This window comes from Semicossyphus pulcher, unplaced genomic scaffold, assembly GCF_022749685.1.
Source record: "Semicossyphus pulcher isolate SPU_LCO1_2020_fin unplaced genomic scaffold, fSemPul1.0.p SCAF_5, whole genome shotgun sequence".
In the NCBI taxonomy this organism is placed as follows: domain Eukaryota; kingdom Metazoa; phylum Chordata; class Actinopteri; order Labriformes; family Labridae; genus Semicossyphus; species Semicossyphus pulcher.
The window spans coordinates 6468405-6487100 of NW_027211726.1; the positions used below are offsets into that span (position 1 = coordinate 6468405).

General features: G+C 42.7%; 1 protein-coding gene across 1 annotated transcript; it reads left to right on the top strand.

Annotated features, from left to right (window-relative positions):
- Positions 1-344: 344 nt before the first annotated feature.
- On the top strand, positions 345-17861 carry gsk3aa (glycogen synthase kinase 3 alpha a). The gene is made up of 11 exons (XM_069681567.1): positions 345-639; positions 5765-5850; positions 7585-7686; positions 8260-8343; positions 8742-8852; positions 8978-9108; positions 9342-9546; positions 9731-9826; positions 11369-11555; positions 11862-11939; positions 13875-17861. Exons 1-11 carry the CDS (start codon positions 465-467, stop codon positions 13934-13936), a joined length of 1317 nt encoding a protein of 438 aa, XP_069537668.1. The 5' UTR covers positions 345-464; the 3' UTR covers positions 13937-17861.
- Positions 17862-18696: the final 835 nt, after the last annotated feature.

Sequence of the window (18696 nt, forward strand, 5' to 3'; positions counted from 1 at the left end):
CCAGCATAACAAATTTGTAATGTAAAAAATAGTCTGTGTATTATTAGAATTAGGTGTTGGGCAACTTGCCACCAGCGGGAAAAATTCAGTAATTTTTAGGTGATTTTAATAGAAATTCTAGAATATTAGACCTGTAATTTTTTATGGTAATATACACTATTACTTCTGCTAATTGTGCGGCCTACAGCTACCGTTAAGTCATTCTAAATTTGTAGTTGTTTTGATTTGTGGAATCCTGAGCAGCCAACCTGAGCAACAAATCCCTCGAACTTCATCTCCCAGGTGGCATTGCGAGCGGTCTGTTTCTAGGTGTCTAGCAACAGCTACCAGCCCAGACAGCCGGCGGCAACGGGAGCGCTATTTCTCGGTGTGTCTTTCCACGATTATTCGCTGCCGGGTCTTCATAAATAATAGTCAGTTGGCTGAAAATAGTGAAACAACAACCCTGACCCCTGCACAGAGATATGAGCGGCAGCGGGCGGCCCAGGACCAGCTCGTTTGCTGAGCCGCCAGGTGTTCCAGGAACCGCCGCTGCGTCCACCGGATCAGCCGCTGCCGTGGGGAGCAGCACAGGAAAGTCCGGGGTCCCGCAGGCCTCCGGCAGCAGCTCGTCGGGATGCTCGAACCTCAAGCTAGCCAGTAAGTTCTAATTAGCTGCCAGCTCTTTGTCGGAGTCTATCTATCCAATACATTAAAAGGTGTGCTTTTACCTCTATACCTGCCAATGTTATGTGTCACAACCAAAAGGGAAGTGATTATTGCTCCGGTGTAGTGCTAACTAACTTGCTATCATGCTAACTCGCTAGCTAGCTAACGTTAGCCACTTGTTTTGTATGTTACTTGTTCCCAGTCCGGCCGATGGATGAATTCAGCTCAACTGATGTCAAAATATCAGCTGGCTGGTCATATCTTTAACCCAGTGTAACGTCAGACAAATATATGAATAATGTGATTTATTGATGTTATTTACAAGATGATGATCTATTTGATTTAACTGTGGTCAACGGGAGTGAGCAGTAAAACGGGCTCTGTTGTTCTTTGTGGTCAAGCAGGACCCAAATACCTAAGCTTGAGTGCTGCATTCACGGTTCTTTTTAGGGGTGTTGTTGAGAGTGCGGCATCAGCTATCAGTCTGGCTCGTCTGGAAGGGGTCAGGACGGAAAGTTGCCTTTCACCAAGGTCACCTGTGGGGCAAAGGCTTAGCAGCAGGTGGCCGACGCCTGGAGGATGCAAGTGATGCACGTCCAGCACACGAGCCGGCTGTCTGCAGGGATGCCAAGGAGTATGTTTCCTCAGTCTGAGATGGAGTTATCGCATGCACCCTTATCAACGTAGTGACGGGTGTAAGCAGATATGTGTGTATGTGTGTGTTAATCCAAACCTTATCATCCATTAGCAGGCAGCGGTGTGTGACTTTGATATTAGAGGCCGAATGGGGGGGGGTCATCTCCAGTTCAAAGCACTGTGACCCTTTGCTCTCCCTCAGCAGCAGCAGAGCAGCACTGCCAGAGGCCCTTAAAAGCCCTAATGTTGCCTTCAGCTGGTAAAGATTCTCTTTTGGATGACTGATGGAAATGTTGCCAGGTTTGGGAGTCCTGGAGGCTATTTGAAGAGGCCGGATTAACCCAGTTAGCCCGATATTTCTGGGAGAGAATGATATGATTTGACATTTTAAATTACTGGGGAAATTAAACTTGGACATGGAGCATTAAGGATGTTGTGTTGCCATACCAACCAGTGTTCTGTCATTACGAACAACAGTGGAAAATATTTGATGACTCTAAGTACTCTCGCTTGAATGAATTACCCCTCATACTAGCAGTCCAGTGTTTTTTGCCCCAGAGTGTAGTATCTTGGCACTTATAGTCCATCCAGAAACTTTGGGGATCAAACTTTAAATTTGCAGATGTAGTTGTCTTTTGTCTTCTACAAAGTGTCGACATAAACAAGAAGGTTAATATTTTCCCTCCATGCAGGCAGGGTAGCTCCAGCCGCATGGCATCCTGCAGACACATGAAATATTATGCACACGCAAACAGATCAAATTGATCTGCCCAGTATATGCCCTATAATACTTGAGGTGCCCAATCCAGCTAATGGAGTTGGTATTTAACCAGTATACTATTTCAGTGTTTTACCAGTGCATGCTTAGCAGGTAGCAATGGACAGACACAGTAGATATAAAGTATTTGACACTTCAAAGCAGCTGTTGCAAATGTCCCAAGGAGAAACAGACAAGCCCAGACTTGTTTGTGATAAAGAGCAAATAAAGAGAAGGCAGTCTTCTGTAGTGAGGCGTATCGAACAATTACAATGTGATGGCATGTTTTACTGATGTAGAAAATCTCCCACTGATTTAATATCAAAAAATAGTTGCCATTTTTTTCTACAAGGGTATCAGATTCCTAGAACATAGCATATCAACTATAGACCTGATGATGTCATGAGATAACTCTTTTGGAGTTGATCCACAAATAGAGTTTTTGACATATTACAACTAGGAGAGCATAATCAAGGGGATTAGGAAATAGGGTTTTAAATCAGAACACTTTTCCACATCCCAGTGTAATTACAATGGCTGCTGTGACAGTGTCCGAGCACTTGTTCCATTATTCACTGTCAGTGGAGCATCTCCAGGATTTGTCTGTGGTGACATCATCATCGTCTGTAGCTTTATACACAAATTCAGTTGACCTCTAAATAACATTTACACACAGATTTTCTGGGTCGATTTTCTCTTTAACAGTGTGGTGAATAATAGCTACCTCTTACCACACAGTTAGTTGTGATAAAGGAAATCATGTGAGCAGCACAGGAGCGGTTGTAACACAAGGCTGTTTCTGGCCACGATTACTTCATGTAAATTTTATGTAAACCAGCTTTCTGTTGACTGAACAACATAACCATGATAACCTGGGATGTTGTATTGAATTTTTTTGTGGTCCTGTCACATGAGCACAATGACTGTAAAACAACAGATACTTGATAGAAACCTCACACTCACACCAGAGGCTCTCCCCATAGAGTAGATGGCCTGGTTAGATTTCTGAAACACTGCTGCATTAAACTGCATATTAATCAGGTAAACTTAATGCACTTGAAGCTACATTGCTTTAAGATTTGGGGTTCATGTGAGTACAGTGGGTTTTTTGTGTATAAAGGAAAGCATAGAGAAGCTGCTGGTTTATGCTTTAATGGAAAAAGTTTTTCAATTCACATTTCATATTGTCGTTGGAGTTTAAAAACACCGTTTAAATATATATGGATGTGACAAAGTTTGATTTATTGCATGTTTTATGGGATTATTTCCTGCCGGAGACTTGAGTTTCCTTCTGTGAATGTGAGCTGAATGGCAGGAAGCGGTGTGTGACAAAGTGCAACGCTGATATGAAAACACCGACACAATGAAACAATGATACAACAGACACACTGACACAGCCTCAGTTGTTCATCATGTTTTATTTTGATGGATTGTTCACCTCGGGGAAGGTAAAAAATGAATGAAAACAGCCCTCGTATCTTCGCTTGTACCGACACATCAGCAAGAAACGATGTAAGAGGAGCAACATGGACAGTTGGTGTAAACGTATCCTTTAACCAACTGTCCTACTTTTAACCTGCAGCTTGTGTTCACTCCTGTCCAAAGGGTGAACCCAGTGACCCGGTCACTCTGCAGTTTCAGCTGTAACAGATATCACCAGCCTGCATACAGTATTGGATGACCACCAACACGCTTTAGTCGCTGAAGACAGTTCACAGAGTGTGTGTGATATGGACGTACAGTAACACCAGGACATGCAGTTGTGTCTGTAAGAGAGCCGTATCAATAAGTGCATTGTGTTGTTTGGTAAACAAAGCAGTAAGTATGGGGACAGGGTCAGTGTGACAGTGACCCAGCTCAATGACAGAGATGACAAAAGGCTGCTCCATTATTAAGTGTCATATATCTACAGTATACATGATTATAAATAAAGGGATCCAGATGTGTGGAGCTTCTTTAAGTATTTAAGTCTCAGAAATGCATCATGTAGCCTAATGGTCAATTTGTAGAAGCTTAAATGAACCAGATTTTTCATGGCTTCGTTATCCTCTTTCTTTTTTAACTCAAACTTCTCCCTTTAGTTCACGCACTTTAACACTCTCCCAACCCTTTCAGATCTATGGTCTTCATCTTTTGCAAAACAACCTCTTATTTTGTCTTATAATGTACTCCAACTGTTTTATTTTCTTTACTGCTGCTGGCACATAACACATTTAACTCTTTTCAGCACTTACATTTTAACTGTTTTACCTCCTTTCAGTAATTGTATGTGGACTACTTCTTTAACTAGGGACACACCTGATCTCGTCTGAAACACGTGACTGACCTGATTTGTACATTTGTGTTTTCTTTGATTCAACAGCTGCAAGCAGATGTTAATTCTCCACAGAAAATTCAGCCATTACCATCTTTTTTGAGCTGCATTATTGTACACAGAACAATGCAGGCTGTAAAAATTACTAACCACTAAATTGAATGAGACGAGTAGATGAGGGTCCTGGAAACAGATAGCTGAGAAAGTCACTATCACTTTCTCATGAATGTGTAGAAGTCTGATGCTTTTTTACATCACAGATGTTAAACAAAATTGTTGAAGAATGTGAGACTGGCATCGTGTTAGCTCAGCGGGTAATTCAGCGGCCCTGGGTTTGACTCCCACCCTCTGCCCTTTGCGCCCTGTCATCCCCCACTCTCTTTTCCAACACTATCCACTATCAGTAAAGGAATAAAAGGCCAGAAAGTAGTACTAAAAGAATGTGAGACTCTCTGATCGCGGGTTCCACTCCCGGTCTGCCGATCACTTGGTGCATGTCCTTACCACTCTCTACTCCACACATTCCCCGTCTCTCTTCAGCTGTCCAAAAAGCAAAAGCCTAAGAAACGTCTTCGGACAAATGAAGGCCTTGAACACACACACACACAAGAGATGATGGTTACACACATGAGATGACGTTAGATGATGTCACATAAACCGTAAAGTCAATTTTAAAACGTAACACCAAGCCACCTCAAGGTGTTTTATCCTCATTTGAGGCAGGTTTTTTAAACTTGTGAAAGCCCTCATGACACATTTTCTTTCTCTCTCTGGTAAGTACAATGCTACAAAGCTACAGGCTACAAGGTTTTATACCTGACATGAGTTTCTGTGCACACAATTTGTGACTAGTGCAGAGCATTAGCACCACTAAACGATACAAAATAACCAGTCTATGGAGAGCTGTTATCACTTAACAGTTTATCAGGACAGAGAGAGTCGCCGGCCTATTTCTGGGTGCATTCCCAGTTTAATTAGTCACAGTGTCTTGCACATGAACTCTTCGGTTCCTTCCTTCTTCCTTGGAGGCTGTGTTAAGTTGAAATCCATTCACTTGACTGTCATTAACCTAAATATTCACACGGCCAGCTGAGAAACGCGCGGGGACGTATAAGCTGGCTGCAGCAAGCATCCTGTGCTGAATGTCAGTGTTGTGTAGGTAAAGTGGTAGAGCTGTTTCACATCACTACCTCTTGTGTAAAAATACTTCACAGGCACCAGAGTCCATTTTTATCCCTTTTATTAAAATGAGCAGCTTTAGCATAATTAAGCAACTTATAGGAACCTGCTATGACTCATAACTGTAGAGCCGCACTTCAGCGGTCTATAAAGGGGATGTGATATGTGCTGAATCATAACTCTGTATTCCCCCTGACCTCACGTTGACCCCGTTTCTGCTTGTTTTCCAGGAGACAGCGGGAAGGTGACGACCGTTGTGGCCACACCAGGTCAGGGACCGGACCGCCCACAGGAAGTCTCATACACTGACATCAAGGTGAGTGAAACCGGGACCGAACAGCGTCATCATGAGAAGCTCTCTCCTTACATGTAGAAGTACAACTGTATAACCTCATCTGCCGCTACTGTAACTGAAGCTGTTTTCCCACTAGTCAAAAAACACCCAGCCATACGTTCGCAGGTGTTAGTGGGTCAAATGACTCTGCAGTAGTCCCGGGTAATTATCTCCTCGGCTCCGATTGGTATTGATGGGAACCCAAAACCACGCTAATCTCCGCCCCCTTTCCGGCGTGATGATCCATTGGTAACTTCTGCGACTCCTCGTCATCTCCGCTACAAATTCCTCCCGTCTCCGTCCAAGCAGCGCTCGAGCATCATCAATTTGTCGCACCTAGTTTAATAAATTAATAGACTATAAAGACCTAACCACCGTAACATCGCTGTTTGCTCACCCTGTTGCGGGCGCGTTTGTGACGTCAGACAGTGACGCAGCAGAAAAGAGACAGACAGGAGAATAATCCACTGGCAGTGGGAACAGAGACAATCGGCATCTATAAGCAGGTCTTCCCGGCTCTGACAAACCTGTGTCAGCACTAAATTTAGGTGGGAAAGGGGTATAAGAGGTCTGCAATCTGTCTGGCTGAAACTGATAACGTTGTTTATCAATACCAGTAGCTCCTTAATATTTCTGCCAAGTGCTTTTTATGTGTATTGCCTTTATAGCCTACTTTCTTTAAGCCGTCGTGCCTTGCCTCTGATCTGTAAATGTGACATAATTGTGTCAGTTTCAGGCTGATGAAATTACTTTGGAAGAGATGGGTGTTAAAGCAGAGAAGTGGCTTCTTTCTGTCTCTTTTCCAAGATTGCTGAATACTTCTGTGATAGTGTTTATCACATGTTTTATCTCAGAGTCAATAGTCTGACAAATCTGGCTCATCGGAAACATTGACACCTTTCCAGTGTCTGCTCAGTCAAAGGTTATTAACTTGTTATATAACCATCTTCAAATGATCTTTGTTTTCATGCATTTTTCTAGAAGTTTTTTGCCATTTATTTTTCTGACAAATCCAGTTATGGGCGACTGCTTACTTTTGGGTTGTCGCTTCACTTTTGAGGGAGCTGTCATGTCATGTCATGAGCGCCTACCTTCTCTAAACCTAGAGTGGAAGAGTAAGAGAGCGGTGTCTCGGTTCAACGAGTGACGACGTTAACTGGCGGCTTTCATCCGAATGCATCTGTGGTTGTCGTGGTTACAGCAGCTGATAGAACTTGAAGAGAATATGCAGCCGTCCTCGAGAGTGCCTCTTTGTTGTTGTTGATATACTTATCTGTTACGTCTTTGAAGTGTTTGTGCGAACGTGTCATGAAGGCTGCTAACGCTCGGCCACATTTAGAACGCTGCTTGTTGTTACGCTAGAACAGGAAGAGAGCGAGTCGTGCGTTAAACCAAACACCGGTCCCCGGAAACGGCTCGTCATCGGTTGTATGGAGGTATTTCGGGTTTTGTGCAAGTGAAGTTGTCCTTAGAATTAATGAATAATTTTGATCTCAGTGTAGATCCAAATAATGGTGATTTTTGAAATCATCATGGTCAGAGCTGGCATGGCAGAACAGTACCTACTCTGATCTATGAGAGTCCCTCTGAAAGCTTTCTAAGGACGACGTTATTTCCAATTTCAACAACATTCCAGTCCTCAGGGTTCCTCTTGTGCTGTCATTGACTTCTTCAGTCGAGTGTCTGACTCTTTCTTTTTCTGTGACAATCTTGCAGGTGATTGGAAATGGGTCGTTTGGTGTGGTGTACCAAGCTCGCCTCATCGACAGCCAAGAGATGGTGGCCATTAAGAAGGTTCTGCAGGACAAGAGGTTCAAGGTAGGACTGTTGTATTAATTATTCCAGTGTGATCTAAACTTGTTACCTTTCCTTGGGTCACCAACAGTCTTGCAGGCTTTATGGTAGGTCTAGATATAAACTATAAGCTAGATACAAGCTTCATATTTCACTCTGTGATACCTGTGGAGTAGCTTAGCATAATTTACAGTTTAAAAAAAAACATTTTTCTCACACTGGTGCTCTGTGCAGGCCCTCATACAGCCTCTGCCTGAAACGACTGAGTTAGCTCTGTCCCTTTAAGAAACCCCGCCCCTACGAGCCAGCTTTCTTCTGATTGGCCAGCTCTCCGAAGCCTGCTGTGACGTCACAAAGTGCAGCATGTAGAAAAAACTGTGTGAAAGCTGGCGTTCACAGCAGACTGAGCTGAGAAGCCTGGGGATTACACCAACATACTTTGACCTACAGATCTGAAACTTCACCCACGTCTAGTCTGGACATCCAACAGTTTAACTTTATAAATACGTCTTAAAATGTGAATCAGCATAATACCCCCTCTTTAAAGGTTTCTCTGTCTTGATCTTGATCTCCCATCCGCACTCGTGTTTTCTGCAGAATCGAGAACTACAGATCATGAGGAAGCTGGACCACTGCAACATCGTCAGACTACGTTACTTCTTCTACTCCAGTGGCGAGAAGGTAACCGCTCATGTTCTCTTCTCCTGAGCAGTGGAAGAATAATCTAATGTGGTCATACAAAATGTAGCTGAGTCATTGTAATCACACACCCTTACCTCACAAACCACAGTTTCTGGAGATTACAGTAAATCAGAGGAAGTGATGTCAACACATTAAGGATAAGATTACTCATATGCAGCTTAAAGGAAAAACCCCAACAATAAAAAGGAAGCAATGCATTTTTTGCTGACAAATATAGAAACTCTTCTGAATAATCTACATTTCTGAAATCAGGATTTGACCTAAAGATCAACAGTCATGAAAGTTGCTTTTTTACACGACACAAAACAGGATCTTTTATGAAGTCATACATATTTTAAACACTGTGATCTCTCTCTGCTCTGCGCTGTGCTGTACAGAAAGATGAAGTGTATCTCAACCTGGTGCTGGACTTTGTCCCTGAGACGGTCTACAGGGTTGCCAGGCATTTTAACAAGGCCAAGAGCATCATTCCCATCATTTATGTGAAGGTAAACTTCTCCTTTTTCCTACCAAGAGGGCGTCTTTACAGCGTCTTCTTTTATCGCCATGTTTGTGTATTTGTTTGACAGTTTGGAGAGCTTATCTCATCTGTTGTTTATTTTATTGTCCTCAGGTGTACATGTACCAGTTGTTTCGCAGTCTGGCTTATATCCATTCCCAGGGTGTTTGTCACAGAGACATCAAGCCCCAAAACCTGCTTGTTGACCCAGAAACTGCCATCCTCAAGCTGTGTGACTTTGGCAGGTGAGCTGCAGGAACAGATGGATTTCTCCCACACAGAGACAGAGGATTTATCAACAGCGAAATAAATGTTTATATGTGTCGAAAAGAGAGAATTAAACTGAACTTTATCTATTCTCCAGTGGGGTATTCAGCTCGTGTGTCATTGCAAATAACATGCAAAGGGTCATGCATGAATTAGCCAGTCAAGCCATTCTGCATCTTTATCATTAAGTTTGATTTCTTGTGTTTTGCAGCGCCAAGCAGCTGGTCCGCGGTGAACCCAACGTGTCGTATATCTGCTCCCGGTATTATCGCGCCCCCGAGCTCATCTTTGGTGCCACAGACTACACGGCAAACATTGACATCTGGTCAGCAGGCTGCGTGCTGGCTGAGTTGCTGCTTGGTCAGCCCATATTCCCCGGTGACAGTGGAGTAGACCAACTAGTAGAGATTATCAAGGTGAGAGTGCTTCTCAGGTATCTGTGCTGCTAAAGGGGCTGTTTTCAGTGGAGATGTTAAGTTGGTTTGTGTTTCTGGGGTTCATTATTTTGCATTGATAACATAAAAGACAGCAGTATAAGTCTAACCACACACCTGTGTGTCTGCAGAAAGCTGCTCATACTCTTCCTACATCTGCTTTCAGGTGCTGGGGACCCCAACGAGGGAACAAATCCGAGAGATGAACCCAAACTACACAGAATTCAAGTTCCCCCAGATCAAAGCTCATCCATGGACCAAGGTAAGAGAATACCTGAGGTCAAACACCAGCAGGGAATGAGTGAATAAATGTATGTGTCAAAGTCCTGATGAAGGGAGAAAGAAAATGTAAACATATATGTATAAAAGCAGTTTATTAATACTATTTTAATGCAATTTAATGCATGTTTTGAGACAGATTTTGTACATTTTCTGCAAGTGTTTTGAATTCCTTCATTTATTCCCAATGCGTTTGCTCCAAAAATTGCCATACCTTACACCAGAACAACAGAAGAGACCTGTTGTTGCCCACACAGTCTATTTAAATCTGCGAAGTTGAAGTGCTTTTTGTGTCCTCCTTCTGAAAGTCGGTTAACCCTGACACCTAAAGAGCTCCGAAACTACGTCAAACCAACAGAAGTGGCTCTTCAGTATTTACTACAAAGCGCATCGTTTCTACTCCAAAAAAAGCACGCAGTTCCCATTTACAGTCCTGGAACATCAGAGTCATGCTAACCTGCAGCTATAAATAATTACTAAAACAGTTTACAACTATTTAGCTTTAAACTGAGACAGCGCTGTCCTTTTTTGGGTTCTTCCTATCGGTCCTACATTCATGTTTTTCTTAGGACTGACCCAAATGCTTCGACGCTTCGAAGCTTGAATCGTTACCACGGTGATCAATGGCAAAAATCAGTATTCACATTTTTTTTTTCCTTTTTAACCCCTCAAAAATAAGAATTAGCTTATTGAAATAATAATAATAATCATTGTAGTGACTTTTAGACAAACCAATATATCTAAATAAGCCACTGAGTTGTGGACGGGTGAACAAGTTTAGGATGTGTGTTCTGGGATGAAAATAAATCGATGTCCATGCACTGTTCATCTTTCAAGTCTGTGATCCATTTATTAAGTTCATCAAGGCTGATTTCAATGTCCGTTATATCGCAGCGATGTTTCCATCCCTTAAATATAAAGCGAGCTGAACCGAACCGGTCAAAAACTGTTTGCCTTTGCATACACACACCTGCACCGGGGCATTACCTATATGCATGCCTATACATGATGCTCCACCTGGTGTTCGATTTTGGAACAGCATGATAATACACGGCACGGTGTTAAACATAAAACAAACCACCACCACCACCGACATCATAGTGAGTCTTCGAATACACAAATCACAAGCAGCGCCCAGTTAGTGACGTGTTTTCCATCACCCAGCAGCGGTTGGTCTGCCAGAGAGGGTAAACAGTCTAAAAAGGGAAGCGACATTAGGGGGCACCCATGAGATGAACCTGAAATCTTTGAGATTGTCAGATTAAGTGGTGTTTTTTACCAAAAAATCTCATCCTGCTTTCTTTAATCGTATGTATCACTCACTTTAAAGCGTGCAGAGAATCGCTTCGTCTGACACCTACCCCCCACAGGCGGTTTCAGGCCTTAAAAATAACTATATAAAAATAATCAATCTTGTCTCTGATGGTCTGGTTTGCTTTTGTAGGTCATGTAGAGTCATCAGAATTAATTTCAGTCTGTTTCATAACCAGCTTTAAACTTGACCTTAACTCTTCCTGTTCCTCAGGTGTTTAAACCTCGCACCCCTCCAGAAGCCATCGCTCTCTGCTCCCGGCTGCTGGAGTACACGCCGGCCTCTCGGCTCTCCCCACTAGAGGCCTGTTCGCACGCCTTCTTCGACGAGCTGCGCCAGCCCAACACGCGACTGCCCAGCGGCCGAGACCTGCCCATGCTCTTCAACTTCAGCCCCACAGGTACAAACAGAATCAAGCACACTTTTTATGTATCTGTCTAAATATTTAATTCTTTATAAGTTAGTGAGGAAGTCAAACCTCCTTCTCATTTGGTTGTCAGATTCAGTTTTGTGCAACGTGTTCTCGATTGACTCATCACCATCTGCTTAATACAATGAGCTGGTGTTTCTTGGTTTGTTTTGGGCCAACACTGTGGCCTCCAAGGAGGCGCAATTAATGCAGTGTATATGATCTCATTGTTGTGTGACACTGTCCTCTTGATAAATGACTCATCATGAAATACAAACTCTGTTTGATTCTCTGCAGAGCTGTCGATCCAGCCCCAGCTGAACTCGACCCTCATCCCTCCTCACGCTCGCTCTCACACAGCTGCTTCCGCCCACGGTGGGAAACTCTTATGTTAATCTTACTATCGTTTTAATGTTGATTTTATAATATGGGTCTTGTGGTGCATAAAAATATGTGTTAAGATTTGATACTAAATGAATTCCATTTTAACACATTTTTAAGATTTTGTTGTGTTGTTTTATCGATCTCACCTGGTGATGGATTGTGTCAAAGCAGGGAATTCTGGGATTCAAAATATATAGTTAATAGTAAATATTTAATGCTCGCTCTCCCATCGGCTGTTTAAAAGTTGCCTTGAGTTTGCATTATGATTCAATCCCTTTACGTTCTTCAACTTTGACCAAAATACAATGAATCATCTGGCATTAGAGAAATGTTAAGTTCTGCAACCAAGATGGTTTAATGTGTCCAGTCTGGTGCTTCTTTGCTGAAACCAGAGTAATGTGTGCTGTTTGACACAAGATGGCAGCATTAGACATGACATCAGAAAAATACTCAAGAACTGAGTCTTTTACTCAGGTTCACTACAGATTTAAGTAAGAGATCATGTACAGTGAGCAGGTTGTTATCGTGGGATGGCTTTTTACTTACGAAATCAATAATTTGACACATATTTATTAATTTAAAATGTTCTGTTTAAAAAAAGTCCACTCACAGCGAGAGCTGGTTAACTCAACGGTTAACTCTGTAGCCTTTTTAAAATGAGCCAAGCTTTTTACTCACATTAAATGGAAACATTAGTAAAACACAGTGAACAGGACATGAATCAGCGTCTGATGGAGGTTTTCTGTCTCGTCACTGTCAGTGAGTCTGTTAGAATTTTCTTTTCCATTCACCGTCTTTAAACACAGGCGTATCCCGAGCTGAGTTCTGTTTAATCTTTACTTAATGTGCCGTCTTCAGGTCTGTCGATCTCTCTGTCGTAGCTTCAGTTTTTTCTTTATTGTTTTCTCTCCGCTGTTCTCGTCTCTTTTCCTTTTTCTGTCTGTAAAGAGACCGAAGTCAAATTTACCCGACTTCTTTTGGCGGATTGATATGATTACAGTTAGTCCTCCGGATGTGTGATTAGAGCCGCATCCCTAGCAACGGTTTGTTCTTCATAGCAACAGTCTGTTATTGAGAAATAGCAGACCCCGGAACACAGCCGTGTAATAAGAATTGTTAACCCGTTGTTTAAGACCCAGTTTGCCGATTTTCAACTTCAGTCCTATCATGCTATTACGGGGAAAATGTAATTTCACTCTGTGCCTTTTAAGGAAGCTATCCGCTTCTCCAATGGGCCCTAGAAAACCTCCACCAGACTACATAAAATGCGTCATCTGACGGAGGCCAGGGAGCTCGCTAAACTAGACTTCCTTAATCTAGGACGCCCGCCTCCGATGTCATGTCTCGTTCAAAGTCGTCAGGTTAGAAATGTAGACTGCAGACCTGAAGACTTTTTAGACGATCCAACGGTATATTCTCGTTGTAGTTCAGATTCTGTACCGCTCTGAGAAACGGTAGTATTTCACTCCAGCGTCTCTCGCTGGGCTGTTCCTTTTAGAGGGAGGGGAGCAATGCATGCTGGGTGTTGTAGGAATGTAGAATGGCTGAAACCACGAGCTGTTTGTACAACTTTCTCCACAGCTATGGCGCCAATTTCAAATGTTATTGCTTCTATTGATTCAGGGGCCAATTGCTTTTACCCTTTATAAAATCAAGTATTAAATGTTGCCTTGAATATTTGGAGACCCTGAAAATGCACATTAGAAAAATACTTTTTTAAGATGCCAAATAACCTTCACAGTTTTTTGTCTAAATATAACATAGTTCTCGTATCTGAAGCCCTTTCTCTTTATAGAAGTGAATAGTGTGATATGTAATTGTCTGACTTTTCCCCTCTAATATCAGAGTATACCTGTTTCTCAGGCTCTTTGTGTCTCTAAATGTTTATTTACACCTCTATTCCCTGTTTCCTCTTCTGTCCTGCAGATGGTACCGGTTCCGATTCATCTCAACACAGTTCAGTACCTGGATCTCTTAACAGCATCTGAAGCAGCTTCTCACCTGCCTGCCAGTCAGCCTCACCCTTACCTCAGACACACACACACACACACACACACACACACACACACACACACACACACTGTACCGCTTTCCTCCATGCTGCTTGCTCTCCTCTTAGATGACCCGTTTTGTACAGTGAACACAAACAAACATTAGTTCTGTCGCTGCCAGTGTTGAAACTACAGCAGGAGATTGTTACACACCCTCAGAGTTCGGCTGCTGCTCGGGTGGTTTGTGAAGGTTCAATAGTGGGGGCTGGTCCTCTGTAAGATAACCTTTTTTTAATCAGCATTTATTCTTTATATTTGTCTTTTATTTATTTGACTAATCGAGAGAATCATGTGATTTCACGACATTTTTTTCCACCTCAGATTATTTTTTTATATTCTTCAGTGTTCCTGCGTCCCTGTAAGTGAACTGTACGCTGCCTGACAGGGCGACCAGAACTCACCCCAAATAAGTGAAATCAGGGTAAAGTCAAACTTCTTTCACTCAGGCGAGAGAGCAGATGTAGGGAGCCTCATGTCTTTCCAGTCCTGCCTGATGTGTGTGTCGGAGATAGACCTCCAAGTGTTGTTCATTTACCTGCTCAAGCGGTGGGTAGAGGAGAGAAAGTCATCAGAACCAAGTAGCAGATATCAGGGTTTGGTGTTTTATTTCTTGCAGCCTCACTGGTTTCACTTTAGTGACGTGTGTTACGATGTGTTCCACTAGAACTGGCTTGAAATTTTGGAGAATCTTCCCCTTTAGTTGGATGGAAACAGGTAAAAAAGACAGACAGGGCAGGTCTCCGCCTTAGTAAATGATACGTCCTCCTCCGGATGAGACTCCCTCTGGAATTTTAGTTTTAAAAAAGTTCTAAATTTACTTTTGTTTTTCATTTTGAGTCTACAAAACAGGGTTGCACGGTGCTGCAGTGGTTCGCGCTGTCCCCTCTCAGCTGGAAGGTTCCTGGTTAAAGTCCCGGGTCAGACGTAGGCGGCCTTTCTGTGTGGAGTTTGCATGTTCTCCCCGTGCATGCGTGGGTTCCCATCGGGTGCTCCGGCTTCCTCCCACAGTCCAAAGACATGCTCGTTAGGTTCATTGGTGACTCTAAAATTGCCTGTAGGTGTGAATGTGAGGTGTCTTTATGTGTCAGCCCTTTGATTGACTGGTGATCAGTCCAGGTGTAACCCCGCCTCTCGCCCAGTGACAGCTGTGATAGGCTGCCTGAACAGGGTAAGCGGTATAGATGATGGATGGCTGGATGGATTTTGAGTCTTCAATCTGAAAAAATAAACTTAAATGTTGCTGTTTAGGATGACATCACGATGAGGGAGGATTACACCGCTAATGATAAGAGATATCAGACCTTTTTTGAGGTTATGTGTGGGTGCTTTTAAAAAGAATAATGAAATAGTTTTAAGATGAATTATTCATTTTTAAGCTCCTATTTAAACTTGGTGGCTCCCCTTTACAATTTGTCGTTGCCTTTTCTTGTGAAAACACTTTGCCAGTTCCACCAGCTGAAAATCAGTTTTATCTTCGGGAAATTACGAAGGTGTGTCTCTAAAACCTGTTTGATCCCATGCAGAAAACTGACATGTTGCTATATAATCCCAAAAAATCCCTTTACCGTTGAAAAATGCTTCCTGTCCCGATGTTAGTGTAGAAAAAATGCTTTTGAACGTTAGTCATCCTGTTGATGCTCTGCAGCAGACAAGCTTAAGTATGCTAAGAAGAAGGTTTAATGTTTATTAAACGTTCTGAATTTATTTATTTATTTGTTTTTAAGATGAGAGCTGGATGTGACGAGGGCTTTGAAAATGCCGCCGCAGCTTCTTTGGCGAACTGTAGAAGCAAAAATAAATAAAAGGACGTTTGCTGGGAGGCTTCGTGTGAGTAGAGTAGAAAATAAAGTCCGAGCGAGGAAGTTTGTGTTCGGTGTGTTTGTGCGCTTCTCTCTTTGTGAGGACCGATTCGATTCTTTTTACCCCACAAGAGTGAGAAAACAGCTTTTAGGTTTTTGGTCACAGATAGGCTCATTTAAAGGTCATAGGTCAGAGAATGTATTATCACAGTCGGCATCCTCTCAAGAATAGAACTACAAACGTGTGTGTGTGTGTGTGTGTCTGACCATTTCCCAACCTGCAGTCTAACAGTGTTGTAGGGATTAGAGCTGTCAACAATACAGATCTTTAGCGAGCAGTACAGACCACTTGAAAGTTTGTAGGATAGTATATTTGATACTATTGTACCATGCCTCCACCTGCTGTTTTTAACTGCAGCCATGTTTGTTTTTTTTAATACAAGAGCTCCGACGAGCCTCGATGCTTCTCGACTTCCACCACCCTCGGCACACTCACGTTCATTTTATATGAGGAGAGTGGAGAGCATTTTTCATTCTCTTTGTGGCCCAGCTGTCCTGGGTTCAAACTGCTACTCCCTCAGTCCCGCGGGCACATTTCTGCTTTCTTTGCTCTGAGGAGACAAACCCGGTGTGTTCGATCGATCTGCGGGCGTCACGCTCAGAGCTGTCAGACTTCCTGTGGCTATGAAAAGGTGTGAAACAAGCCAACAAGAGGAATCAAACACGTCTGATTTGTCTCTTCTCCAATCTCAGAAGCCATTTTCCCCCTCACTCTCCTTCTCTTATCGCACATGTAAATATCACTGATTTTTATTTTTCCTCTTTTTACTTTTTATTACAGAGTTGTTTATATCTTATTCCCCTCATCCTGTTGATGAAAGCAGTCTTAGTTTGTGCATTTTTTTTTTTGTAAATAAGTTTCTTTTTTCACAATTCAAAATGTAAATACTGCAAAGGAAAAAACTCAGCCTACTGCTCATGTTTGTTGGTGATCGTTCTATCTCTCTCTCTCTCTCTCTCTTTCTCGTGGTCCAGTGAGAATCGTACAGTCGCTGTTAACAGCATTGTTGCTCCGCTGTCGTCCCCGCTAGGTCCTCTGACTGTTGAGTGAATATTTCACATGTTCTGTTCCAAAATGCCCCTTTTCTGTTCACTACAAAGGCCTACAAATCTTGAGGACAGAGGCATGTCGTGTTCGCCTCTTAAAGCCATTTGAGTAGCATCCTGAGTTTGAGTCTGGCCAACCTGCTAAAGATGTCTTCTGTCCGTCTATACAGTATAATAAATGCCACAATGTTTGAAACAATCATGTTTGTTTACCTCTTTTATCTTGTTTTGAAACTATTATTTTTTTTGGCTTTTGCCTTTATTTGTATGACAGCTTCAGAGAGACAGGAAAAGTGGGGAGTAAAGAGTGGGGGTTGACATGCACCACATGATCTGCAGACCGGGAGTCAAACCTGAGATCAGTGCGTCGAGGACTGTTGCCTCTGTACATGGGGCAGCTGCTCTACCCACTGAGCTAAACCAGCGCCCCTTAAAGCACCTTGTATTGAAGCAGCCTGTAAAGACTTTAAATCCCTTTTCAAGGACGGCAGATTCTCCACAAGAGAGAGCTGTTTACTCATGTGAAAACAATCCACAGAAGCGTACCCATGCCAATTAAAGTAGAACACATTCAAGATCTAATAAGGCCTGGCCTTGCATCCTTTATCCTTACGTCTGTACGTCTTTTAATGTGTTTGTGGCACGTACTTTTGCAGGAATTTAGCCATTTCATTTGCCATGCAAATGCTCCACAGAAACAGGCTCCCGCCCAACATTATTTTGAAAGGTCACAGTTGCTGCATTGTGAGCTTAGCACAGCCAAAGATGGTTTATAGGAATAAAAACAACCCAGAGCTCGGTCTGCGGATGGAAAACAATTCTCCAGAAGCCAGGAGGACATAAGACACAACATCATACTAAGATTAAAGTAAACAGATGCTAAAAACTGTGTTATAGTCGACTGAAGTCTAACAGTTTGTACATTTAAGAGCTCATAGACACACAGAAAGAAACTGTAGTTGTAAGACTCGGTTCCTACAGGAGGCAGAAGTAACCACAGGAGCTGTTCCCTTCCTTGCCTCTAGATGGCAGTCATTGACATGCCGACAACTTCCTCTTTAAAGTGTTCCACAAGTTAATATTGCACTTCTGTAACAGTGTCGGCCTGACTGAAAAGCAGAACCAGAAGCATGCTCTTTTACCTTGACAAGATGCCTACGTTACCCACAATGCAACTAGACTGATTCAGCTCAGTCTCAAGCAGAGATGATGGTACCTCTTCTCGTCCCCACATTAGTTTAATTGTCAGACTTGCCTTTATATCTGAAGAATCTGGAGGTAACTTTAGTTTTTTCACGCAGCAACGAGACGCTTCATTCAACTTTTATTCACACGTTTAGTCGCTCTATCCAAAACCTCACAATGTCCTTTGATGTGTACAATCTTTGCTCCGTTGTCCCTGTTGTTTTTCTTGCCTGTATTTGACACAGGTGAGACTGCAGGTGTCGAGTGTCTTCTCTTCCACACAGTTGGTTTCATTTTGGAACAGAACTGTCAGATTGCATCATATTATTACTGTGCAGTATTGAGAGAAATGTCTGAGCTGTGTGTTTAGTCGGACTTTAAATCACATTATGTCCGGCTACTCGACATGGGCATTTTGTATTATGTGCTGAATGGCATTCAGGATTGCTGCTAAAGATCACAACAAGTCAGAAATTGACGTTTGTGTTTTGACTGCAGGCGGGGCCTCCTATCAGCTGTGAGTCTGTGTGTGTGGGGCCAGGAGACATGCAGAAGTGTTGATGTACATCTTTTTCAGAGGATGTTCTTCTGTTTGCTTTTCAATTC